The 27,607-nt window shown below is 42.5% G+C and overlaps 1 protein-coding gene across 1 annotated transcript in view; it reads right to left on the bottom strand.

Annotated features, from left to right (window-relative positions):
* agap1 (ArfGAP with GTPase domain, ankyrin repeat and PH domain 1) overlaps nucleotides 1-27,607 on the bottom strand; it is a 712,549-nt gene that overhangs the window by 88,667 nt on the left and 596,275 nt on the right. Inside the window, exons 12-14 of the mRNA XM_080198627.1 lie at nucleotides 9,519-9,673; nucleotides 7,688-7,778; nucleotides 5,037-5,259 (exon numbers count right to left, since the gene is read on the bottom strand). Of these exons, the coding sequence (XP_080054753.1) occupies nucleotides 5,037-5,259; nucleotides 7,688-7,778; nucleotides 9,519-9,673 (469 nt within the window). The remainder of the gene's footprint in view (nucleotides 1-5,036; nucleotides 5,260-7,687; nucleotides 7,779-9,518; nucleotides 9,674-27,607) is intronic.

Raw genomic sequence — 27,607 nt, 5'->3', positions numbered from 1 at the left:
AAATATATAAAAAGGAAGAGGCTGGCTAGGGTGAACGTTGGTCCTTTAGAGGATGAGAAAGGGGAGCTAGTGGTAGGGGATGGGGATATGGCTAAGGTCTTGAATAACTTTTTTGTTTCTGTCTTCACGGAGGAGGACGTGAATAATTTGCTGGGTGTTAGCGATGGAAAGGTGGTAGGAATGGAGGGTCTTAATGACATTACTGTTACTAGAGAGGTGGTGCTCGACAGACTGGAGGGGCTGATTGTGGACAAGTCCCCAGGACCGGATGGAATGTTACGCCGTTGTTTAAGAAGGGTGCCAGGCAAAAGGCGGGGAATTATAGGCCGGTTAGTTTAACGTCTGTGGTAGGTAAAATGTTAGAATCCGTCATTAAGGAGGAAATTGCGAGGCATCTTGAAGGGAATTGCTTGATAGGGCGGACGCAACACGGTTTCATTAAAGGGAAGTCGTGTCTGACAAATTTACTGGAGTTCTATGAGGATGTGTCTAGGGCAGTGGATAGAGGAGAGCCGATGGATGTGGTCTTTCTGGATTTTCAGAAGGCGTTTGACAAGGTACCTCACAAGAGGTTATTGCAGAAGGTCAGGGGACATGGAGTTGGGGGTAGGGTGTTAGCGTGGATAGAGGATTGGTTGTCAAATAGGAGGCAGAGAGTGGGGGTCAATGGGTGCTATTCGGATTGGCGGTTGGTGACTAGTGGGGTGCCCCAGGGGTCGGTGCTGGGGCCTCAGCTATTTACCATTTATATAGATGATCTGGAGGAGGGAACCGAGTGCAGGGTGTCGAAATTTGCTGATGACACCAAGATTGGGGGAAAGGCAAATTGTGCGGAGGGTGTGGAGAGTCTGCAGAAGGATCTAGATAGGCTGGGCGAATGGGCCAGGAAATGGCAAATGGAATTTAATGTTGGCAAGTGTGAGGTGGTCCACTTTGGTAGGAAGAATGGTAGGAAGGACTATTACTTACGTGGCGAAAAACTGCAGCAGGCGACGGTGCAGAGGGACCTCGGGGTCCTTGTGCATGAGTCGCAAAAACCCAGCTTGCAGGTGCAGCAGGTGGTCAGGAAGGCAAATGGGATGCTGGCCTTCATAGCGAGGGGGATTGAATATAAAAGTAGGGAGGTCTTGCTGCAGCTGTATAGGGCATTGGTGAGGCCGCAGCTGGAGTACTGTGTGCAGTTTTGGGCGCCGCACCTGCGCAAGGATATTTTGGCCCTGGAGGGAGTGCAGAGGAGGTTTACTAGGCTGATACCGGAGTTGAGGGGATTGAGCTATGAGGAGAGGCTGAATAAACTAGGCTTGTACTCGTTAGAGTTTAGAAGAATGAGGGGAGATCTCATTGAGACGTATAAGATGATGAATGGGATGGATAGGATAGAGGTGGAGAGACTCTTCCCGCTCAAAAAAGACAGTAGGACTAGGGGGCACAGCCTCAAGATAAAGGGGAGGCGGTTTAGAACGGAGTTGAGGAGGAACTTCTTCACTCAAAGGGTGGTGAATCTCTGGAATTCTCTGCCCGTTGAAGTGGTGGAGGCTGCCTCGCTAAATATTTTTAAGAAGCGGGTTGATGGGTTCTTGATAAGAGAGGGGATTAAGGGTTATGGGGAGAGGGCGGGAAAGTGGAACTGAGCCACAACAGATCAGCCATGATCTTATTGAATGGCGGGGCAGGCTCGAAGGGCTAGATGGCCTACTCCTGCTCCTATTTCTTATGTTCTTATGTTCTTATGTACAATTCCAGATTTTTATTGAATTCAAATTTCACCGTCTGCTGTGGTAGGATTCAAACCTGGGTCTCTGTATTACTAGTCCAGTGACAAAACCACTACACAATAGCTTAACATTCTAACAGCACAGTGAGTGTTGCTATACCACACAAATTACAGCATTTCACTGAGGTGGCTCACCACCACAATTTTAAGGGTAACTAGGGATGGACAACAAATGTTAATCTTGCCAGCTATGCCCACATCCTCTGAGTAATAAAACATAAGAAGCAAGACTCCAATTTCATGTTGATGCTCCTTTGTTCTGGATTTGGTTTGTTCAGTAGGTCATTACACTGCCCAATAGCCACCAGCCCCTGAAGGTTTGCGATATGACCCTTCAAGGTGCTTGAAGCAGAAGGTGAAATGACAGAATTGGCCTCAGGAGGGAGACCAGAAAAGAAATTGGCAGCCCCACTCCCAAACACATTGGGTGAGAATCCCTGTGGGTTATGTATGTGTTGGCCTTCTTTGTTTTCCTCCTCCCACCCCTGTCAGTCCGACAGGTCACTGTGGCAAGGTACATGCAAATAACTGGGGCACATTGAACTGCAGGCCAATGAAATCAGACATTTATGGACAAGGCAAGACAAAAAAGACCAGCTTGTGAATCAGAGACAAGGATTGTTAACATGGTTCTAGAAATCTCAAAATGGTCACCCTTCCACCACTGGAAGAAAATACAGATGAGGCCAAGTTGGTTGGATAGACCAAGGATAACTCATTTGTCCATTCTTCCTGCCCTAATTTTTTGGATCAAGGGTCTGTCAATTCCTCTGCAATTCTCTCCGGCTTTTTGGCTGTATATGATAAAGAAACACGTTTCCTTTTCATTCCAAGTCTTCAAGAACAAGAACAACCTGCTGGCATTAATTTATTGTTGTGACTTCTCATACTTTTGAAGGTGTGATCTTCCTCACCATGGACCCACAGTGTGTGACACAGACACTTGAGTATGCACGATTGAGGAGTAATCTAATTGAAATACTTAAGGATTTGAGACGAAATGTATTTCCTCTGTTAGGAACCATCCAGAACGATAGGGTGTAACCTTAAAAATAGAAGCAGGCTGTTCAGGGGTGAAGGTAGGAAGCAGTTCTTCATGCAAAGGACAATGGAAATCTGCAACTCTCTCCCCAGAAAAGCTGTTGAGACTAGGGTTCAAATAACAACTTCAAAATGGAAATCACTAAATATTTATTAGGTAAGGGGATTAAGAGAAATGAAACCAAGATAGTTTAAAGGGAGTTAAGGTACAGATCAGCCACGAAAAGGCTTGAAGGGCCTTTTCAAGGCCTTTCCACATTCCAAGGATAGCTAAGTTTACATAATTGTAGAAAGTGATGAGGAAGAGATGGAAATGCAGGCTGAAGAGATGATGGGATTGAGGTAGAAAAGAAAATATAAGCGTAACAGAATGCAATTCCAGTTTTACTTCAAACTGTCAAGTCTCTTATCTGTTTGACATGAAATTTTAGACAGGACTAATACTGGAAATATAAACAGCTTCTTCCTAAGAGGAACCTTTCTGCTTTTGTGTAGAGAAGTGAATTTCAAAGCAATATGCTTAAAAATCTCCTGGAGGGAAGTCATTACATGTTAATTGTATCAGGAATTATCCTCCAACTTTGGAATGCTGATTTTATGTGAATCTCACAAGAGGCAAATAGCCACAAGAGGTTGTCCTCCATTGGACACATAGCCAAGGTGTTAAAAATAAACCCCATACAAATGGTAGAAACTGGCTTATAATAACCAATCTGCCTGAAACTGAAAACTGTCTATGAACACATTTACATGTTGCATATGAAAGGTCTGTTCTGATCTGACACGGAAAAGCCTATGTGGAGTTGTGCAACTGCAACAGATTTCCCCTTTACTAGAATTCCCCTTGTTCAACCATTCATTTCCATGTTGCACATACAGCCAAATCTCTCTGAGGCATAACGTGAGCTATGATTGACAGTTAATGGATTCTGAAAAGGATTCAAGACTTTAGAGAACTGCTATTTTTGGTACAGGTAAAAGCGGTATGTCAAAGCCTCTCAGCTATATTTTTTCGACTTCCATATTGTTATAAATCTTGCAAATAAACTTGATTATTAGTTCTAGCCTGAATGGCATGATCAAACAATGCAGTGCTTTCCACCTATTTAAAAGGCAATGTTTGTCAGGCAGCCTTATATATATAAATATCTCAATATTGTTATGACCACAAAAGATGTTAATTGCTGAACAAACCAAGCCCCTCAGAGGGAAACTTGGCATACAGGCCATACCTTTTTTTTTAATATTCTGAAAGCTAAAACATACTAATTCCAGCAGCAAGAAGTTCAGTAATACTTTTGGGATTTAAAAAAATTAAAGTTAAAAGGTTTATTGACAAGAAAAGAAAACTTAATCACACAAAATTACAGTCACACAGCTACAATTAGTCTTATATCACCCCTGCCCCTGAAAAGGCCTGTTCAGATCTACAAGTAAACAGCTTCTGGGCAACACTCCCTTATAGAGGTTTAGTTGTAAAAATCCAATAATACAAAGGCAAAGTTGCTGTCTCTTTAATAAGGTATATGTCACATCATCTCAAACTCTCTTCCATTCTGCTGAGGAAACCCACAAAATCTTCAAACACGTCTGCTCTTTGCAGCCCGAGACTTTTCTGGCTTGACTGAATGGCTGATTCAAACTGCATCTTCTCTGAGCCTAGGACTGTTTCTAGCAGATCTTCCCCATACAGCCAAACCCTAGCTCTCCACAGTAACTGTAAAAGTACCCTTCCTCCCCCTTTTCATCTCCACTTCCATTATTCTCATACCACTTTAAAACTCAGATACTTCCAAATACAAAATTTTTCATGTTTCGATTTTGTCTCTGCTTTTGGGTCAATAAAATGGAACATGTCCACTTCTGTTTACCCATGCAACTCCTGTAAGTTGCAAAATTTTTTTTTGCCACCTCTTAACTTCCATTTGACATTCAAACAAACTCTTAAATTATCAAAACATGCCAATGTTTGATCAAACCTGTTCACTTGCACCTCAGAACCACCACAGACCCAAATCAAAGTGTTGCCAGACCAGGAGCCAACGTAAGTCAGTGAACACAGGGTGATGAGTTGAAAGAACTTGGTATGAATAAGTCCAAGTTTGTGGAATACAAACTGATCAAGGCATTGTTTGAATGGTGCAGTGTGGAGACATCAAAGGCTTAACTCAGGGTTTTAATCACTAATTCAAGAGTAATGAATAGAGATGCGTGTGTGTACCTTGTGGAATCCGGTGAGGGTTTGCTGCGTCCCTGAGCGCTTCCTTCCCAGATGCTATTAGCTACTTCATTCCCAATGGATGACATTACCCGGATGAGTTCCAGGGGCCAATCGTCAAGATCAAGGGACCGAACCCGTGACAGGTGAGTGCCAAGGTTACGGTGGATACCTGAGCATTCAATACACATGAGGGCTCCAAGGTTCAAACTGGCCCAGTCTGGATCTGAAATAATTAAAGCAACAATAAAGTAAATTAAACAGTGCTTAATAAAGCAATACAAAGGCAAAACCCTGCAGATTCTGGAAATCGGAAACGAAAATGGAAAATGCTGGAAATACTCAGTAGGTCAGGCAGCACCTGAGGAGAGAGAAACAGAATCAAATGTTTTAGATCGTGACCTACCATCCAAACTTCCAGCTGATGCAAGGTCCAAATTGAAACGTCAGCTGGAATTTTCTGGCCATTCACGCCCCTCTGCGAGGACAGAGAATTTGGCATGAACGGCCGGAAAACTGCAGCCACTAACAGGATTGAGGGTTATAGATAGGCCTAGTTGGTAGGGATATGACTAGCGCAACTTGTGGGCCGAAGGGCCTGTTTGTGCTGTAGTTTTGATACGTTCTTGCTGCTAAGTCTGTTTCTCTCTCCACAGATGCTCCTGATCTGCTTATTAATTTTCTCTTAGTCCAATTTGAAAATGAGTTTGGACAAAGAACATCCTTTTCTCCATGGACAAAGTTATCCTTTGTTATAATATTTTCTTTGAACACTGGATCTTGCTGACTTCTGGAGGAGTTGTTGAGGCCATGTGATAGGAATGGGGGAAATAGAGATATTGGGTAGACTGAAGAAACTGGAGCTGTTCCCCTTACAGTAGAGAAGGCTAAGAGGAGATTTATTAAAGGTGGTTCAAAACATGAAGGACTTACTAAGAGCAAACAATGAGAATTGCTTTTCAGGGGAAGTAAGAGTTTTACAGAGGACATCAATTTAAGGTAATCGGCAAAAGAACAAGAGGCAACATGAATCCTTTAACACAAGGAGTGATCAGGATTTGGGATGCACTGCATGGGAGGGTGGTGGACAGATTCAATTGTAGACTTCATATAGGAACTGGAAACAGTTGAAGGAGAGAAGATGGGAAATGGGGAAAGAGCAGAGGAAGTGATTTTGAAAAAATTGAAGCAGACAATATGGGCTGAAGGGCTTCCTTCTGTGCTGTACATTACCATGATTCTATACTAAATTATCAGTAAACTGAGCTATTAACCCAAGGACCATCAGCCAACCTGACATTCAATTCAACTTTGAAAAAGTGTCATATGGACTCAAAACGTTAATTCTGTTTCTCTCTCCACAAGTGCTGCCAGACATGTTGAATTTTTCCAGAATCTTCTATTTTTATTAACACTCTTTTACTCTTTCAGGCTGTAAAGCATGCTGTGGACAGGGATCAAACCTCGGACATTCTTGGTTTTGATGGCTCGATGATTCTTTGAATAGACTTACGGAGCTATGTGGGAAATATGAAACATGCACCCAAGAGGCACCTTTCCATTTCACATTCTCAATATTTACTTCACACATTAGACTCGGGTGATATCCTACAGTTCAACACTGACAGCTGCAATATAACAGGAGCCTCATAAGGGGAACCCTTCTTGTGACGATCAAATCATATCTCTTATCTAATTAACTGTGTTAATTAGACGTTCAAAAAGAAGTATATATATGATTGTTGCTGATTTGGCAGCAGTGCCTCTAGTAAGTGTCAGGGACTCAATAGTTACTCTAACTCTGACAGCAGGTTTACAGCAAGTAATAAAACAGCTTCCCCTGAGCACTTGTGACTAGGCCTCTGTCTACGCAGAGCTTTGACCTAATCGTCCTGTAAACTTGATAGCATGCACCTCCATGGACTGCTACCAAATGTGACTGTGTTGGCCACATAAGTTCCTCAGTCTGTCATGGGATACGTAATGCCATTAGCTACCCTTGCAGATATAAACTATGATAAACCAATGGTTAGACTACCCACTGGGGTATTGCATCCAGTTCTGGAAACTGAAAGGTTGTCAAAACTTTGGAGTGTGTGCAGAGATTTACCAGACTGGAAACAGAGAATTCAGCTGCTTTGGGATGTTGGAGGAGCTGGGATTGTTCTCTTTAGATCAGAAACGGGGAAATTTAACATAGAGATGCTCAAAATTATGAGGGTCTGATGAAGCAAAGAGCGAGAAATTGTTTCCACCAGCCGGAGGATCACCAGAGAATACAGATTGAAGGTAATTGGCAAAAAAACCAGCTGGATGGGGGAGGGAGGGAAGAGGTGGGGTTTTTTTGAAACTCAGTGGGTGTGTTACGATCTGGAAGGCATTGTCTGAACGTAGATTCAATAATACATTTCAAAAGGGAACTGGATCTGAACTTAAAACAGAGCATTTGCTGGGCTATGAAGAAAGTGCAGAAGAGTGGGACTAATTGGATAGCTCTTTCAAAGAGCAGGTACCAAAGATGGGCCAATGGTCTTCTTCTGCGCTATATGAATTTGAGATTCTTTAACATCTCCCAGAAATCCTCTCCAGTGACGAAAGGCACAGGGATTAGAAAGAAAACAGCACTTGACAGAAAACATCTTTTCATCACTCACTTAATGCCTCGCAATCCACACAATGAGAGTTGCCACGAATGTTTCTGATTGACTGAAGGGCAATGGCTTCATTCTGGCTCGCCAGTCGTGACTAATGCAGGAGCAAAATGACAGACAGGAAACAATCAGGGCCAATAAAAGCACAATCACATTATTTATGATGCTGCATACTAATAAAAATGTTGTTGCAATTATAGGTCTGTTTTTCTGGGCTCGCCTCCCACCTTCCACATATTAGCATGGGATGTGTTAATTGCGAGGTTAGATAGGGAGGTAGGGGAGAGGGAGAACTCTGAGTAGCAAAGACCGCAAAGTCCCTGCAGTACAGAATTCATTCAATATGGCTCAGTAGCTTCTGTCTCTTTTTTGGCCTCTGCATGCCAAGTGCAGAAGCCATTTAATCAAGGTGTTATAACTCCGGGATATAGCAACTTTAAACTGAGCCACTGTCCAAGATACAGTCCATTCAATGTACAAGTGTACAGAATATTTAGGATAGTCCATAAGCGTATTATATACATAATCCTCAACAAACATTTGTCAAATGACTTCAGTATAATGCTGACCATAAAACATTGAAGAGACCTCTTCCAGCCATGTGGGCTGAGAAATAACAATTTCTTAAGCTATTGATTATCATACAATTCATGTTTAATATTCAAAAGGTTAAACTGTAAGACTGAAAAGCTAAAAAGTGCAGTTGATAATATTGAAAGATATAGAGAGGCAGATTTTCTTGTTCCGCCTGCCATGGGAATCCTAACGTGCGAGGGCAGAGCATGGAAAGGTCTGTTGACCTTGGGCAGGATTTTCCAGCTTCAAGGCAAGCATGGCTGGAAAATCCCACTCAGAGTTTTAGTGTAGCCTCAAAGTTAGAGCAAGGCTTTGCAGCGGGTGATGTAAAGAAGCACTCCTGTATGTAAAGGGCAATGAAATTGGAACTCTCTGCTCAGGAAGCTTTTGAATCTGGGACTGAAAATTAAAAACTTGAATTGATCGTTTTTTGTCGAGTCAGGTATTTAATTGTTACAGAAACAAAGCACGTAGATGGAGCTAAGGTAGAGATCAGGAATAATCTAAATAAATGCTGGAACAGGCTCAGGGGGCTAAATGACCTCCTTCTGCCTTGTGTGTCTGCCAGCTAATAACATGATTAACTTTTTAGGCTGTTGGACTATACCCTGATGACAACACAACGGATCATGGCATTCCCTGCCTTCAAAAATCCGGGCACAAAGTGCTGAAAGCCAGGGACAATTTCTTTCACATTCACCACAAAACATAGTGGAGAAACTTGCATTTTGCTATAAATACTAACAAACTGCACAAAAAAGGATTAGTGCTGTGGAAACTCAGGGCTGCTTAGTGGCGCCCAGTGTCCTTAATGGATCTTGTAAAGCAATTGAAGATCATTGTTTGGCTCTCCCTAGAGACCGCTCTAATTGGGTTATATACAGAACAAAATTAAAGCTCCAACAGCACAGTTAATGAAAGGGAGTGGAGTATTTGTTACTCTGTGCAGTCTTGATGCCAAATTTTACATAAACTTTTATTTTGTTTTTTAACCATGAAGTCTTAAGTGGGGCTTCTTTAAAAAAGAATACAGCTTCAAAGCACTAAGACGCTGGCACTAACTGGTAGGAATAATGTCCAGATGTTTAAACTGAAAAGGCCATGTCCTCTTCATAGCATGCAACTTTATTGAAAAATAATGAGAGCTTTGGTTCTCTGTACCGCAGCTCAGCACCTTAGAAAGGGAAGCAGTTAGGATGTATGTGTCGTTGGAGCATTGCCGGCAAGCCAAGTAGAACAGAGGACCGTAAGAAATCACCTTGTTCTTGCTGCTCTCACAGGACTGCAAGCTGGCCAGAATCTGACTCTCAATCGCCTGTACCCACGCATCCCTTTCCTCGTAAGAAGCTGCTTCAAAGTGCCACGTCTGGCCTGTGAGAGAGACGATTATAAACTCAAAGTTCTCTTCTTGTTCTGCAAAGGAAACAAAAGGAAAACAGTCTGAACAAGAAAAGAACGTGGCCAGAAGGGTTAAGGTGGAGGGGTGGGGTTGGCTGGGTGCAAGCGCTGTTAACACCTGTCCCTTCCTGTAAATCGTTTCAATCTGCATACTTCTTGAATCAGTTAACAGGAGGCAAAGATCAAAGGAGAAAGGCAGGGGCATATGGCTAGGAGGGCAATAGGCTGTTAGTGAGAGTCCTCGCAGGCAGGCATACAAAGGGTTAAGAAAATGTTGCGAGTAAGGCTGGGTTCCCCAAGTGAAACTTAACCACTGAACTTTCACTGGCTAATCAGCTCTAACATGTCTATTAGATTGTATTGGGATCAGAATTTAAACAGTTAAAGGGTTAACATTTGGAAGTGATTACAAGTGGAAGAAAATTGACCACTGCTGTTTCATCATCTATTACAAAGACAACAGAGGCATAATTAGCAATTACTGGGATCATTCAGAAAACAACTTTGAAAAGTTGCCTAGTTTCAAAGGAGTGCCTTGCAACTTGATAGCTAGCATTAAAGGGCATCGGAAGATTACTCACTCCTGTTTACAATTTTAAAAAAGTCACAAACAGCATCTGGACTATCACCCACTGCAAAGTGAAGGAACGGAATGTGGAGAGAAGCTCTCCACTTTGCAGAAAAAAGGACAGAGGGGCAGCAAGTTCCCTGGAGTTCTTTTTCAGACTCTGCAATAGCAGAGGGATTTTCACCATTTTGTACAACATGTTTCAGGATCTAGGGAGACACCACAGAAAATAAAATTTTAAAAATGTAAAGGTTAGAACATAAGAACTAGGAGCAGGGGTAGGCCATCTGGCCCCTCAAGTCTGCTCCGCCATTCAACAAGATCATGACTGATCTTTTTGTCGACTCAGCTCCACTTACCCGCCTGCTCACCACAACCCTTAATTCTTTTACTGTTCAAAAATTTATCTATCCTTGCCTTAAAAACATTCAATGAGGTAGCCTTGATTTCTTCACTGGGCAGGGAATTCCACAGATTCACAACCCTTTGTGTGAAGAAGTTCCTCCTCAACTCAGTCCTAAATCGGCTTCCCTTATTTTGAGGCTATGCCCCCTAGTTCTAGTTTCACCTGCCAGTGGAAACAATTACTGTGCTTCTATCTTATAAGACTATGAAGGGAATAGATATGTTTCTATAAGATCTTTCCTCATTCTTCTGAATTCCAATGAGTATAGCCCCAGTCTACTCAGTCTCTTCCCATAAGCCAACCCTCTCAACTCTGGAATCAACCTAATGAATCTCCTCTGCGCCCACTCCAGTGCCAGTATATCCTTTCTCAAGTAAGGAGACCAAAACTGTACACAGTACTCTAGGTGTGACCTCACCAGCACCTTATACAGCTACAACATAACCTCGCTGTTTTTAAACTTCATCCCTCTAGCAATGAAGGACAAAATTCCATTCCTTCTTAATTATCTGCTGCACCTGCAAATGAACTCCTTGAGATTCCTACACAAGGACACCCAGGTCCCTCTGCACAGCAGCATGTTGCAATTTATTACTATTTAAATAATAATCCATTTTGCTATTACTCCTACCAAAATGGATGAGCTCACATTTATCTCAACATTGTACTCCATCTGCCAGACCCTCGCCCACTCAGATTATCTATATCCCTTTGCAGACTTTCAGCATCCTCTGCACACTTTGCTCTGCCACTCATCTTAGTGTCATCTGCAAATTTTGACTCATTACACTCGGTCCCCAACTCCAAATCATCTGTGTAAATCGTAAACAATTGCAGATCCGAGATCCGCTGCAGATTATTTCTCTTTTTTGAAAAAGAGAAGGCTGAGGAGCGACCTGTAAGAGATTTTTAAAATTATGAAAGAGTTTGAACGGATGGGCCTACAGATGTTGTTTCTTCTGGCAGGGCAATCTAAACCCATGGGGCCATAAACATATCATAGCCACTAATAAATCCAGCAGGGAATTCCTGAGAAAGATCTTAGAATATGGAACTCCCTATCACAGGGTGAGGATGAGGCGAAAGGCATAGATGCACTTAAGGGGATGTCAGATAAATACATAAGGGATAAGGGATTAAAAAGTTATGGTGACTTAATTTGATTTGATTTATCACATGTATTAGTATACAGTTAAAAGTATTGTTTCTTGCATGCTATACAGACGAAGGAGGGAAGACACTGTTCTTGAGTTGGTTGGTACATGACCTCAGACTATTGTATCTCTTTCCTGACTGAAGAAGGCGAAAGAGAATATGTCTGGGGTGCATGTGGTCCTTAATTGTGCTGGCTGCATTTCTGAGGCAGCAGGAAGTGTAGACAGAACCAATAGATGGGAGGTTGGTTTGCGTAACCAACTGGGCTACATTCATGACCCTTTGTAGTTTCTTGTGGTCTTGGGTAGAGCAGGAGCCAAACAAAGCTCTGATACAACCAGAATGAATGTTTCCTATGGTGATGGTGTTTGGGGGAGGGGAGGAGTTGCAAAATTTAGTAACAGGAGCTCGGCTGGATGGCCTATTTCTGTGCTGTGGAAGTCCCATATAATCCAACCTGTTGCGGACAGTGCTGCTAATATAACAGGATGAGGCAACAGGTCTACTGTCAAAATGTAAAAGTTCATTAGATTGTAGTGAAATGTCTGAACTGGGAAATACTTCTGCTCAAATGTTTGCAGTGATTATGAATGCAGAAATTCTCTAACCATTTGTAATGCAGTAATGCTTTTTTATTTGAGCAAATGCCTGAGCATGGAATGGCCTTTGAAATTTTGCTGGGAGCACAGTTGTCAACAGAGGCCTCAATTGCTTGTAGCTGAATCCACACTTTACAATACAGGTTCAATCATTTATTCATCTGCCAATTGGTGATAAAAGAGGAGCTGTATTACATAATAAAATATTTCTCCAGCAAACCAGAATCAATTATTTCGACAGCTATGAAAATCTCAATTTGAAATGCAAAAGCATACACACAAAGCTTTGTGGCTTACATATATATATATTTTAAAAAGCGCACAGACTGAGGGCCTTATGTGACGGAATCACACACATATAAAAAAAAACATTCTCAGGAAAAAAGCACAAACAATCAGGAAATGATTAAATTAAAACAGAGAAGGGGGTCTGTAAGTAATGTGGCTAGATTATCTGACCCACTTGCCTTCTACTTAAAGTGACAACATTACCCATTACAACTGACATACTGGAATGTGACCAGCTTTGCATTCTGTGTATCATATACAATTTCAGGGCTACATGTATTAAAAGGCCTTGAAATGGATTTTGGGCAGTTTGAATAAATTGACCTCCTGACATTTTGTATAAGGAAAAGAAACTAATTTATAATTTCCATGTACAAATGAAAAAATTCAATCTTCTATTAAACAAACATGTGATTGCTGCCTTTGCTGAAAGCATTTCAAGTCAATTTATGAACTTTGACTTGGCTGACCTTCAGCACTATAGAATAACAGGCACAGACTATAAAGCACCTGAACATGCAAATGACCTAGCATGCACTAGCTCGGGATTGGAGGCCAGCTACAAAGAGCATTACAGGCAATGTTTCACAAAACAAATTAAATACTGTACTTAAATGTCACAGCACACGATTGTATTTTGCCACAGATCATTACACCTGCTACTTGCACCTTAAACTGCAATAACTTGAAAAATATTACATCGAATGCCAACATGTACAAAAAAAACAGAGGGGGGTGAGGGGTGGGGAAAATGGGAAATGGGTTTCTCAAGTAATTTAAACATCACTATTCCACAGCTAGAGGAAAGGTCAGAATTTAAGTAAAGAAAAAAGGAACACGTATGACATAAATGAAGCAGTTTAATAAAAACAAAAACACAAACAAAGTAAAAGCTCATACTAGCAGGCAAGCAGGCTCCAGGCAAGCGAGTACCAATTTCAGTTGGGTGATCAGTTTTTTAAGTTGGCGTTCCTCTTGAATTCATTACCTTCTGTGTTGGTGCTGGTGCTGCTGCTGCTGTATATGTTTCGCAAACTACCTACGCGATTTAGTTTCCATGCTTTACGTTTGGCTGCGTCCAGAGAGCAGGGGGAGAAGAAGTCAAAAGGGAGAGGGGGGAGTGAGAGAGAGAGAGAGAGAGAGAGAGAGAGAGAGAGAAAGAGAGAGAGAGAGAGACGTCAAACTCACAGTGAGAAAGTAGACAACTAGCTGGGGGATGCGGGGTGGGGCAGAGAGAAGGGGGGCTTGTTAAATCTCACGCTGTAAACAGGAGTGAGGACACTCAATTGCCCTGTTTCAGCCTCTCCAAACCAGGATCTTTGGTGGAAAGACGACGACATGCTTGGAACAAAGGCAGTGCCTTCACCGGTGAAGTTGGTAAACCGCAGCCCACTGTGACTTTTCAGCCTCTCAATGCACTTCCGGCAGGCTGGAGCAATCACATACATATTCATATCCATATCATGGTCTAGATGTTTGAAATAGTTGTCAAAAACAACAACACTTTTCTCAACAAAATTCAAAATATTGCATTTACCATAAAGCATTGATGTCCAACAGTTAAAATCCATGCTACATAAACAGGGCAATTTCTATTCAATGCAACTTAAGCGATTACCAAAGAAACTCAACAAAATACTTCAGAAAATCATTTCTCTCCAGCCTTCTATTCTAAATTTGTTGACATAGAAACTAGAAGCAGGAGTAGGCACAGCTTCAGAGGCAGCATGGTGACGCAGTGGCTAGCACTGCTACCTCACAGCACTAGGGACCCAGGTTCAATTCTGGCCTTGATCACTGTCTGTGTGGAATCTGCACTTTCTGCTCGTGTCTGCATGGGTTTTCTCCCACAGTCCAAAGATGTGTGGATTAATTTGATGGGCCATGTTAAATTGATCCTAATGTCCAGAGATTATCAAGGTAAATTGAGGGTTGTGGGAATAGGGTCTGGGTGATGTTGTGGTTGGGTCAGACTCGATGGGCCAAATGGCCTCCTTCTGCACTGTCGTGATTCTATGATTTCACGAAACTGAAATTCCTCATCCCTGGCACCATTCTGGTAAATCCATTGGGAGCATTTCACAGGCTAAGCATTGCAAAGGACAAAGAAGAAAAGATTATACAGACAAATTAGACATGAACGCAGAAGGCAACAGGACACAATGATGGGTAAATAATTATCCAAAGGTAGATTGGGGTAAGAGTGTTCAAAATGACAATGATGGGAGGGGATCAACAAGTATGACTTGGACTGCTTTCTAGATCAGTATAGCTGCAAATCTAACAAGTGAGTTAAGCTGAATCTAGCTCTGGAAATGAAATGAGGCATGCAGATAACATAAAAATTGAGGGAAGAACATAAGAAACAGTGACCAAAACATAATGAAGGAAACATATAAAAATAAGGAGGAAAGAAAAAGGCTTAAAGATAGCAGTGCTTAACTGGGGGAAAAAGCTTTTCAAAGAGATTTTTTTAAAAAATGGAAGCTAGTCCAGTAAATCAGGAAGGGAATAACAGAAAATATTCAGGGAGGAGATAATTAGGGTAGAGCTTAGACTCATCCCCACAAAGAATAAATGTGAGGCAGCAAAAGTTGGACTTCCTCAAACCTATACAGAAATTAAAATGCGACACAGAAAGAGGTAACTGATAACAGAGTGACCAATACAAAAATTAAGTCAAGCCAAAAAAATGATGAAGGGAAACAAAGGAAAGTCAGAAAGATGAAGTATGAAAAAGACTAGGAATAGTGGCTGTAAGGATTCCTTAAACTTGATAAGAATAGTTAGAGAACAGTTAAGGTTGTTTAAAGTTTAAGGCTTTAAGTTAAGTGATGAGAGGGGAAATTTTTTTTTATAGAAGAGGGAGGAACGGTTGAGGTATAATATTACTTCCTGTTCTCACTCAGAGAGTGGTTGTACGGGTGACTGGTGGAACTGGTGAAGTAATTGGGCACTTACAGACAAGGGTGCCAAGGACACTTTGGTGTGACTCTCAGTTGAAAAGTCACATGCCAGCACCCCTGAAGTTGGGCAGCAGCAGCAAACCCGCTGTCCGTAACCTTTCAACATCCTTTGATATAGAAAACATGCCCGAAAAGAAGGAAAGAAAGGATGGACAGATGGAAGGAAAGAAGAACAGAGGGAAAGAAGGACGGACGGATGCTGGACATATGGAAGGAAGACTTTTGCAGCTTCAAGCCATGTCAAAGTAGTTCTGAGGCATAGTCACTGCTGTAATGTAGGAAATACAGCAGTGAAATCCTGCAAACAGCAATGTGGCAATGACCAGATCATCAGTTTTAAGGCATAATGAGGGATAAATATTGGCCTGAACACCTGGTTGAATTGCCTTGTCCCTGTTCTTCAAAATAGTGCTGTCGGATCTTACGGCCATCCAAGAGGTCAGATGGATTCTCGGTTAAATGCATCACCCTAGGTAAGAACATAAGAAATAGGAGCAGGAGTAGGCCATCTAGCCCCTCGAGCCTGCCCCGCCATTCAATAAGATCATGGCTGATCTGAAGTGGATCAGTTCCACTTTCCCGCTTTCTCCCCATAACCCTTAATCCCCTTGCCTACCGAAAACCTATCCAACCGCATCTTAAATATATTTAGTGAGGTAGCCTCCACCACTTCAACGGGCAGAGAATTCCAGAGATTCACCACCCTTTGAGTGAAGAAGTTCCTCCTCAACTCTGTTCTAAACTGCCCCCCCTCCCCCCCCCCACCTTATCTTGAGGCTGTGCCCTCTAGTCCTGCTGTCCTTTCTGAGCGGGAAGAACCTCTCCACCTCTACCCTATCCATCCCCTTCATCATCTTATATGTCTCTATAAGATCCCCCCTCATCCTTCTAAACTCCAACGAGTACAAGCCCAGTCTATTCAGCCTCTCTTCATAGTTCAACCCCCTCAACTCTGGTATCAGCCTAGTGAACCTCCTCTTCACTCCCTCCAAGGCCAAAATATCCTTGCGCAAGTGCGGCGACCAAAACTGCACACAGTACTCCAGCTGTGGCCTCACCAGTGCCCTGTACAGTTGCAGCAAGACCTCCCTACTCTTATATTCAATCCCCCTCGCTATGAAGGCCAGCATCCCATTTGCCTTCCTGACCACCTGCTGCACCTGCAGACTGGGTTTTTGCGACTCATGCACAAGGACCCCCAGGTCCCTCTGCACCGTAGCATGCTGCAGCTTTTTGCCCTTTAAGTAGTAGTCCTTCCTACTATTATTCCTGCCAAAGTGGATAACCTCACACTTGCCAACTTTGTACTCCATCTGCCAGGTCCTCACCCACTCGCTCAGCCTATCTAGATCCCTCTGCAGACTTTCTACACCCTCTGCACAATTTGCTTTTCCACTTATCTTTGTGTCATACAAATACAACATCTCAGAGTACAACAATCCCTCAGTCATGCTTATACACAACTCCTGATGCATTTCTTTAATTATTTGCTTCTCCAGTCTTATTCCCAACTTTTCTTGAAGTATTCACTCATAGTGGTGCCTATGAACATTGGCAGCTCTCCAGTACTTTGGTCCTAGTGGGTGTTTGCCACTGCTGAGCCTGAGGAAGTGCTGCCATTAAGTCGTGGCAGGTGGGTCTGTACCTACTGCTTCACCTCACTGAGTACGTATCTTTAGAATGTGCCCTCATCCCTCACACAGAGTTCAGAGAGTCAGTTACAGATTAACATTGAGGGAATCATAGAGTCTCCCTCACAAAGAGGATGAGAAATCAGAGGCCTGGAGTATTACGATTGGCCACTCATCAGTGCCTCCGAGTGACCAGCTATGTGATAGGTCAATCAGACTTCCTGGTTAGGAAAAATGCACGGCACAGAGAGATCATCCAGAGGGTGGAGTTACAAAAGTGTTTCTTTTAAAACTTCTCTAATTTTAACGGTCATTCTTAAAAAATGATATCAGATGTTAAGGAACAGAACATATGTACTGAAAAGGCCACAAAGGATATGGGGACTATAGGATTTAAAAGCTCAAGGCTATTTTGCATTGCAAAGCACTAAATCAACTGCACCTTGTCACAATTCTAGAACGTTCATTATCTTCTGCTGCTGGATAAGATCCATAGATCCTGTAATACAACAGCAATTATGCTTTAAACCCAAATCAATTTCACACTGTACTTATTCAAGTCTGTTTGCAGAAAAAACCACGCTGGACTTTTTCAATGAGTAGTGGATTACTTGGATGGAACTGAATGACTCGCCATTAGCGGCAAGCTAACTAGCCATGAGGGCAGTTTCAATGGGGCTGAATTGCAAAGCCTTTTTATCAAAGCCACAGGAGGCTACATTTGCTGAGCGCTTGTGACCATGTTCCGAGAAGCACATAGCTAGTGCGATATCCAAACATGTGTCATGATGGGCAGCTGGTGACAGTTCCAGTACGCCAGAAGGAAATGAGGTGGTCTTTTGTTATCAATGCAAACATGTTTTTATTTAAAATGAAAAAAAACATAAAGAGTTCTCAATTTGACAGACTGTCATCGTATAATGTCAGTCCTGTGACAGATTGCACACTTTCAAGTCGGAAGTTAGCTTTAAATTTTAATCTTTGTATTTGACATGCATTTTCCTTCACCATCTGTGAATTTAGTTCATTCACCTTTTAATTTTACCTTTCTGAATATTTCTGCTCGAGTTTAACATGCCTACACCTCCTTCCAAAGGTCCTACAAGTGCAACAAATGTGGGAGATCAGGAATAGGAGTTTGGCATGTGTGCCAGTGAGAAATGCCAGTGCCTGAAGCAGGGTTACACAAGTTAGCCTCTCCAACCAGTGGCTCAGCTGAAAGCACTTGTGCTCCTAAATCAGAAGGTTGGGAGTTCACGTCCCACTCCGGAGACTTGGGAATGTAGTCCCGGCTGACGTGTCCAGTGCAGTACTAAGGGAGTGCCACATTGTCAGACGTGCTGGCTAACTTTCAATGAGATGTCAAACCATGGACTCCACCCATCCTCTCAATCCCGCAGCAGTATTTTGAAAAATAAGGCAGCACAATGTTAAAATGGAATGTTGGAACGGAAGCCTGGGAGAGTATGTGCATAAATGTGACAGGATGATATGGTGAGAAGCTGTTTAAAAAAAAGACATGGAATCCTGAGCTTTATAAAAAGAGTACAAAAGCTAAGAAGCTTCAGGTTTTTAGATGTCCTGATCACCAACAATCTGTCCTGGTCAGCCCCATGCCGACACTATAGTTAATAAAGCCTACCAAGCAGAAGACTAAGGAAATTTGACACGGCAGCCTAAGACTCTGACCAGATGCACCATAGAAAGCATTCTTCCTGGTTGTATCACAGCTTGGTATGGCTCCTGCTCTGCCCAAGATCACAAGAAACTACAAAGGATTGTGAATGTAGCCCAGTCCATCACTCAAATCAGCCTCCCATCCATTAACTCTGCTGCCTCAGAAAAGCAGCCAGCATACTAAGCACCCCAAGCATCTCAGACATACTCTCTTCCATCTCCTGTGGGGAAAAGATACAGAAGCCTGAGGTCATGTATCAATTGACTCAAGAAGACCTTCTTCCCTGCTGCCATCAGACTTTTGAATGGACGTACCTCGCACTAAGTTGATCTTTTTCTACAGCCTAGCTATGACTGTAACACTGCATTCTACACTCTCTCCTTTCATTCTCTGTGAACGGTATGCTTTGTCTGTATAGCGCAGAAGAAACAATACTTTTCACTGTATACTGTATACATGTGACATTAATAAATCAAATCAAATGTTTGATAAAACTCCTTCAAAGAGCCTGCATCAACATAATGGGCCAAATAGCCTATGCTCTACCATTTGGGGTTCCTATAATAGTATTGCCAAGCATGCATGGTTAGGACTCAGTTGGAATATTGTGTTCAAATCTTCAAAACAGATGCTAAGACCTTAAAGTGGCAGGGATTGACTAGAAAGGGATGAGGGGCTTGAGTTATGTGAGGAGGCAAGAGAAGCTGAGAACGTTCGACCGAGAATGGAGCAGGTTCAGCAGAGATTTGATGGAGGAGTTCACAATAAGAAGGATTTGGATTTGAATAAATAAAGAGAAATATTTCCAAAGGTAGGTAGATCAGTAACCACAGGACACAGATTTAAGATGGTGAAAGAGCCAAGCAAAACAAGGGGAAATATTTTTATCCAGTGAGTTGCATGATCCGGAAGGCACTGTCCGAAAGGGCAGTGGAAAGTTTCAATAGAAGCTTCCAAACAAGAACTAGAGGAACACTTGAATAGAAAGGATTTACAGGATTATTGAGGAAACGTTGGGATTAATTAGATGGCTAATTCAAAGAGCCTATAAAGGCATGATGGGCTGTACAATCTTTTTTGATGCTGTATTATTCTTTATCTAATTCCAAAGAACCATGGTGATGTGAAATTCCCTCCCTAAACTGCTTCACCTCTCTTCCTTCTTTTAAATTACTGCTTAAACCCTATCTTTTCAATCAAGTTTGTTGCAGCGTATCCTTATAATGCATGGTGTCAAATGTTGCTTGATTCTGCTCTCACTCCCTAAATTTCTCCACCTACCTCTCTCCTCCTTTACTGCTGCTGCTAGTGGTTACTCCCAACAGGAGAGCTGCTTTCATGGCTAGTCACCCTCAACTATCTTGTGCCATCCTCAAACATCCATTTTAGCTTATCCGCAACCTCTCTGCAATGCCCCTTCACCCAATTATGCCTGGCTCAATCCCTTTCTCTGCTGCCTGCCACTTCGCTGCCTAGAGAAATCTGTGCAGTTTTTCAGCTCTAGTCAAATGGCCGGGTTATTGAAACGCTCTTTCCTTTTCAGAACTCTTTTTATGCCTGTAAAATCTTTTGAGTTTTTGTTCAAATCCTACTTCTTTGACCAAGCTTGTTGTAGCATATCCTTAGGTGGCACAGTGTCAAACGCTGCTTGGTTATGCTCCTGGGATATTTCCATAGGTCAAATACACTACAGTAAGTTGTAACTGTCAAGTTGCTTACTATAAAATTGGTGATAGGCAGTTTTATAGTAAGCCATAGAAAATCTACTATGCACTGATGTTGCCATGAGTTAAGAGAGATTTGGACTATGGACATATGTAAGTAATTAACTATAGTCAATAAAGGATTAAAGGCGCCTCTTCATTAGAGACAATAAGAATGGGCATTGAACAGGAAGGAACAGGGCATAGAAAGGTTGCAGAGGCAAATGAAATGGCAAAGAGGGAGCCTTGGAAAACAGACAGATGGATGGTGATGTGGAGGTGCCTCAGCATTGCAGACACCAGTGAGTGAAGAGAATGATTTGGCAGCTGCTTATGGCTGGAGATCCATGAGGTAGAATGGGGTGAGGGCATGGAAGGGAAGACAAGAATCATGAAATCAATACACGCTACAGTACAGTGAGCATACGGATAGGTCTTAAATAAGTGTTCAGTGAAGGAATGAAGAGGTCTGGCCAGGATCAACAGTGAGATCAGCCCTGGGCAATAGTGAGGTGACTTCCGTTGGCCTTAGCCGGGCAAGGTTGGATAAAAGGAATGAAGCCAGGATTCCTATTGGAACATGGACATGCAAATAAAGCTTGGGAAGCACCAAAACCATGCACAATGATCCCCCGCCACTGAAGGTAGGATTTTTGCCAATGCTCACCTTTCCAGCTTGCCCATGAATAATTTTAGCAAGTGCCAAAGTGTTGGCAGAATTTACCTTCAAGCATTGGAATAGAATAAAAACAAATTCCTTTGGATTCAGATCTTTTCCCTGCACAGACGAATAGTAATAGGACTCTTGGTTCCCATACTCAATAGTTGCCAGCCTCTTCCATTGCCTGTAGTGGTCTAAGGCTGGGAGGGAAACATGGCTGCATTGTGCACTGCATTCATCCCAAAGGAGGGTACGCCCAGGGACCAGAAGGCAGCATTGGAAAAAAATGTATGTCTGCTTCCTGTTAAGTTACAAAAAATAAACAGTTTACATTTCTTACTGTCACTTTCATTTTCTGCCTGCCTCTCCGGAGAGTGGTCAATGACATTTAGACACAATTCCACTGGCACTGGCTGCCCTCCAGTATCTTGCTGAACTGCCTAATCCTTCATGTGAGTCTAATCAGTGTGCCTTGGCAGGTTATTTGATTGTGGGATATCACAGCCAAGTCTTTTAATAAAACATCCATTTTGTGGAAAAAGGGTGAGCCAACAAAATGAACTGATAGGAATTCCACTCAGCGCATTGATTCTCCATCTTTCATTGCTCTACAATCTGTCTACACCAAGGGGCAAAACCGCCTTCGCACATGGGCAGATTGTGAACGTCTTTTATCACATATAAGAAATTCATCAAGTGATACTTCTGAGACACGTGGGACTAAATATTTTCTACTGCAAGAAACTTCCATTTCTATCCATCTACTGTTTGGACGGAATCGTATGTTCTCCACCGGGGAGTCTGTAAGTGGGGGGAGAGTGGGGTGAGGTGGGGGGAGAGTGGGATGGGGGGGTGGAGTTGAGGCTTTAACATGGAATTCAGGGAGGGGGCTGAAATGTGACTCTGCTGAGGCTGGGCTGGGAGGGAACCTCGATCAACTGCTTCCAGGCCACTGCGGGTGTCTCCTCCCTCTACCCTGCTCTCTTCACCAACATTCTACCCCACTCTACTCACTCCCTCCCAAGGCCATACCTTCCCTTCCTTTCCTGAGAACCCAATACCTATCTGAGCCTAGCCTCCTGGGATTTAGACTGCTTGCAGTCCCAGTCCTGCCCTTTGCAGCTTCTGGAGCTGCTGAAGGCTAATCAGATTGGCCAGTAGCTCTCTGAAGCTGGGTCACATCTGAGCGATGGGCAGGAGATGTAGCATGTATTGATTTCATGATTCTTGTCTTCCCTTCCATGCCCTCACCCCATTCTACCTCATGGATCTCCATTACCAGCCAAATAATGTGCCTTAGTATGTGAAATAGCTGCAGGGCAGCACATATCGGGGAGGTGGTTATATTCACCGCTGACTCCTTAGATCACAGGAAGGGAAATTTCATTACCTGGAAAATTCCTGGCCTTTGCTTTTTACCCACTGAATATTTTTTCTCCTCGTGGCCATATTCTCTTTCAGTCCATCTTTGCCATAAATCTCTTGTGTGATATCTTGTCAGATGAGTTTTTAAAAATTCCTGTACACATCTGCTGCTCTGGAGACTGTAGATTTATTGGAATAATACCTGGACTCTGAGGGTTAGATTTTAAGGAAATAATGCAAGCACCAGGGAGATCTATTCCCTGGAATTTAGTAGGTCGAGGGATGATGTGATTGAAGCTTTCAGGATGTAAAAGGGAACTGATAGGCTAAAAAAGAGAAACTATTTTCACCAGATGGGAAGTCTAGGACTAGAGGGGCAAAGGACAACAATTAGAGCCCAACTTTTCAAGCATGAAATTAGGAAACAGTTCTACACACCAAAGGGTGCGGAACTCTCCTCTGCAAGATGGTCAATCGATTGTTAGTTTTAGATCTGAGACTGATAGATTTATATGACCGTAAGAAATTAAGGGTCAAAGATGGGTTCACAGAGTTAGGTTGCAGATCAACTATGATCTCAATGAGGTGGGATAGACTAGAGGAGCTGAATTATCTCCTCAGTTTCCTATGTTTCTACACATTTATTTTACTTGTTATTTAGTCAAAACATTTTATAAGATTGATCATGAGTTGAAGTTATTTTTAAAAATACATTTTTGAAAACACACTGCCTGGAAAGAATGCAATAGCATCATGGTTATATTATTGGAGTAATGATCAAGAGTCAGATGAGTAGAACAGAATGGGCAGGACTATTGCTGTATAGACTTTCAGTTTGGTCGGCACACTTACTCATCTTCATTCCCAGACTCACGTTCAAAGTCTGTTGTTGGCTCTAATAATTCTTGCATGTGTCTCATCATCACTATTGTCGGCTCAAGAGAGGGTGCTGCCGAGATAGATGAACCTATTTGTAATGGTGTAATGGTGGCATGGTGACACAGTGATTACACTGATGCCTCTCAGCTCCAGGGACTCAGGTTCGATTCCAGCATTGGCTGACTGCCTGTAAGCATTGTTCTCCCCATGTCTGCATTAGGTTCCTCCGGGTGCTTTGGTTTCCTCCCAGTCCAAAGATGTGCAAATAGCCGGATTGGCCAGGCTAAATTGCGCCTTAATATCACAAGGCGTATAGGTTAGATGGATTAGTCATGGTGAATGAGCGGGGTTAGGATAGGATAGGATGGGCGAGAGGGCCTAGGCAAAATACTCTGTCAGGGAGTTGGTGCAGACTTGATGGGCTAATTCCCTGGCTTGCCTTTTGCACTGTAATGATTCCATGATTCTATCCACTGCTGACAGGTTCTGTTCATGGACTGAAGCCTATGATAGGGTCTTCTTGGAGCAGCCAGCTAGACTGCGTCAGTTTTCTTCATGCTAATATAAGGCTCATGCACTGGAGAACAAGTTTATGCTACATTGCATGTCCAGCTCTCGGCTGGCAGCTAGTCATTGGCAAATAAGAAATCATGCTGTTATGTCCTTGGAGGCCTTGGCCTTTGCCTGGAGTCACCTCAGATCGAGCAGCTTCCTGTCCACACAATGTCTGAATTTGACGCCAGGATCATCTTTGTAGAAGCCATTGGAGGTCATGGTGGAGGAAATATGCTGAAGGGGGTTGGTCCTGTTTAACTTCATTAGTGACTAGGAATGGGTCAGAAGATTCTCCATTATCCAGGACATATGTGAGCATGCTGTCATGGAACTGTCAAGCCATTGTGATGAATTTCTGAAGGCAGCCAAATTAATGTAAAACCCAATTGTTTCTCTAATGTGGGTTGGGTCAGGGATCTTAATCTTTTGTGTGTGACACCACATCCACAGCAATGATGTTGACTCTTCGCTGTCCTCTGAAACTGTATAGTAAGCTACTTAATAATATTGGTTAAAGTTTATTTATTAGTGTTGCAAGTAGGCTTACATTAACACTGCAATGAAGTTACTGTGAAAATCCCCACACTCTGGCGCCTGTTTGGGTATATTGAGGGAGAATTTACCATGGCCAATGCAGCTAAGTTGACGTCTTTTGGACTGTGGGAGGAAACTAGAGCACCCGGAAGAAACCCATGCAGCCACAGGGAGAATGTGCAGATTCGGCACAGACAGTGACCTAAGGCAGGAATCGAACCTGGGTCCCTGGCATTGTGAGACAGCAGTGCTAACTGCTGGGCCACCGTGCTACCCATTAGGAGATGTCAGCAAAAATCACATCCCCTGTACGAATAAAAATAGGATGCCTGAAACAGTTTCAAAGTAACTTTGAAAAGGAAATTGTGTAAGTAGTTGAAGAGGAGAAAATCTGCACAGCTATGTGGCAAAAAGCAGGGAAGTGGGACTTATCGGACTGCTCTTTCAAAGAGTTGGCACAGGTACGATGGGCCTAATGGCCTTCTGCACTGTAAGGTTCTATGATCTTACCCTTGCAAAATTCTTGCTGACGGGTAATGATTAGCTCATGTTTTTCTGAGTGCTTGGTAGTATGACAGAGTCTGCTAACAACTTTAATGAGACTAACTGGCCTGTAATTCCCTGGCTTGACTCTGTTTTTGAACAGCGTTGTCACATTTTGCCAACCCTTCTCCTTTCCAAATAATTTTTGCAAACTAGACTCAGAATCTCTGTTCCTGATAGTTCTGCAGTGCCAATGCTCATCTCCCCAGTGAAAAGTAAGGCAAAGTACTCAGTTATGGCAATCCTTCAGCACCAAACCTGCCACGTTTCCCTCTTAGGGACAATCCCCTAGTTTAATTATCCAGTTGCTATGAATATTTCTATAGGAGGTCCTGTTATTTTGCTGATTTTTTAAAAACGTAGTTCTTCTCAAACTCCCTCTTAGTTATTTGAATAACGTTATTTAATATCTTATTTTACGTACTTTATATTTGTCCTGTCTTTCATTTTTATTATCCACCCTGTAAGCACTAAATACTCTCTTTTTTGGTTTCACATCTGATGTAATCTTTTGATTTTCCATTTTAAAAATCTACCCAAATTGATCATAAACATTTCCTCCATCCCAGTTTATTTCTGAATCAAGGATCTTTTTATTATTTATTCTTTAGTGGAATATGGGTGTCACTGGCAAGGCCAGTATTAATTGGCCATCTCTAGTTGCCCTTACACAACCAGTTCAGAAAGCAATTAGGAATCAACCACATTGCTGGGAATCTGGCCTCACATGTAGGCCAGACTGGGTCAGAATGGCAGATTTGATAACAAGAGGTGTTGGCATAGTGGTATTCTCACTGGACTAGTAATCTCGGTAATGTTCTATGGATTGATTCTGGAATTTGCGTTTGAATCCAAGATATGTCTGGAATTAAAAATCATGAAACCACTGTCAATCGTCATAGAATCCCTACAGTGCAGAAGGAGGCCATTTGGACCATCAAACCTGCACCAACAACAATGCCACCCAGGCCCAATCCCCATAACTCCATATATTTACTCTACTAGTCTTCCTGTTACTAAGAGGCAATTTAGCTTGGCCAATCAACCTAACCCACACAGCTGTGGGAGGAAACCAGAGCACCTGGAGGAAACCCATGCAGACATGGGGAGAATGCACAAACTCCACACAGACAATGAACCGAGGCTGGATTTGAACCTGGGTCCTGATGCTGTGAGGCAGCAGTGCCAACAACTGTGTCACTGTGCGCCCTGCTGTAAAAACCTAACTGGTTTATTAATGCTCATCTGCCATCCTTACCTGATCTGGTCCAAGTGTGACTCTACCCCACAGCAATGTGGTTGACTCTTAAATATTCTAGTAACCTATTCAGCTGTATCAAACCATTCAGCACTATGGCTATGCAGACAAACCAAAGGACTGCAACAGTTTAAGAAGGCAGCTCACCACATCTTCTCAAGGGCAATTAGGGATGGACAATAAATGCTGGCCTAGCCAGTGGTGCCTATTTCCTACAAATGAATTTTTAAAAATATTCCTTCTGTAAAGGATAGTAGCTGACAAAAAAATCAGTTGGGTTTTTGTTTTGGATTGATGACGTTATCATGATCACAATTACAATTCCAGACATTTCATGGTTGCCATTACTGAGACTAGCTTTCAATTCAATAATTTGTAATTTTTCTTATTGCTATGGTGGTGTTTGAACCCATGTGTCTGGAGCATTAGTCCAGGCCTCTGGGTTACCATTGGGCCAACATCTCCTCCAGTCTCTCTGTTATGCATACTTCTTTAATTTTTTGTTAATTCATCCTCAATTGCCTTTCAACTGTATAACATGTCCACAGTAATGTGAGCAAACTTTTGCTATTCTGTTTAGTCTAAAAGCATTCTGTTTCGACCATTTTTCTTTTAAATTTTTTTGCTCTAATACAATATTGTTGCAAATTAATACTGTTTCAGCTTCTCTGTATCTCCCTTCTTATTGTTTTTGATTACAAAATCAGGGAGGAGATTTTACATTTGCTTATGACCCTGGTTAGAATCACAGAATTCCTACAGTGCAGAAGAGGCCATTCAGTCCATCGCATCTGCACCAACTGTCTGATAGACTATTTTACCCAAGTCCTCTCCCCTGCCTGTTACCCATATTCCTATACATTTCCCATGGCTAATCCATCTAACCTACACATCTTGGGACAGTTTAGCACAGTCAATGCATCAAACCAGCATGTCTTTTGGACTGTGGAAGAAACCAGGGCACCCGGAGTAAACTCATGCAGGCACGGGAGAATGTGAAAACTCCACTCAGTTAGACTGCATTTAGAGCACTGTGTGTAGTTTTGGTCTCTCTTGACAAAAACAACATTGAAGCATTGGAGTAAGTACAGAGAAATATGGATGTTACCAAAATTCTGAGTAAGCAATCATCAGGAAAGATTGAGCAAGCAGTAGCTCTT

The sequence above is a fragment of the Carcharhinus amblyrhynchos genome, chromosome 11, assembly GCF_965287045.1.
Source record: "Carcharhinus amblyrhynchos chromosome 11, sCarAmb.v2.hapA, whole genome shotgun sequence".
In the NCBI taxonomy this organism is placed as follows: Eukaryota; Metazoa; Chordata; class Chondrichthyes; order Carcharhiniformes; family Carcharhinidae; genus Carcharhinus; species Carcharhinus amblyrhynchos.
This window is presented reverse-complemented; position numbering and strand designations above follow the sequence as displayed.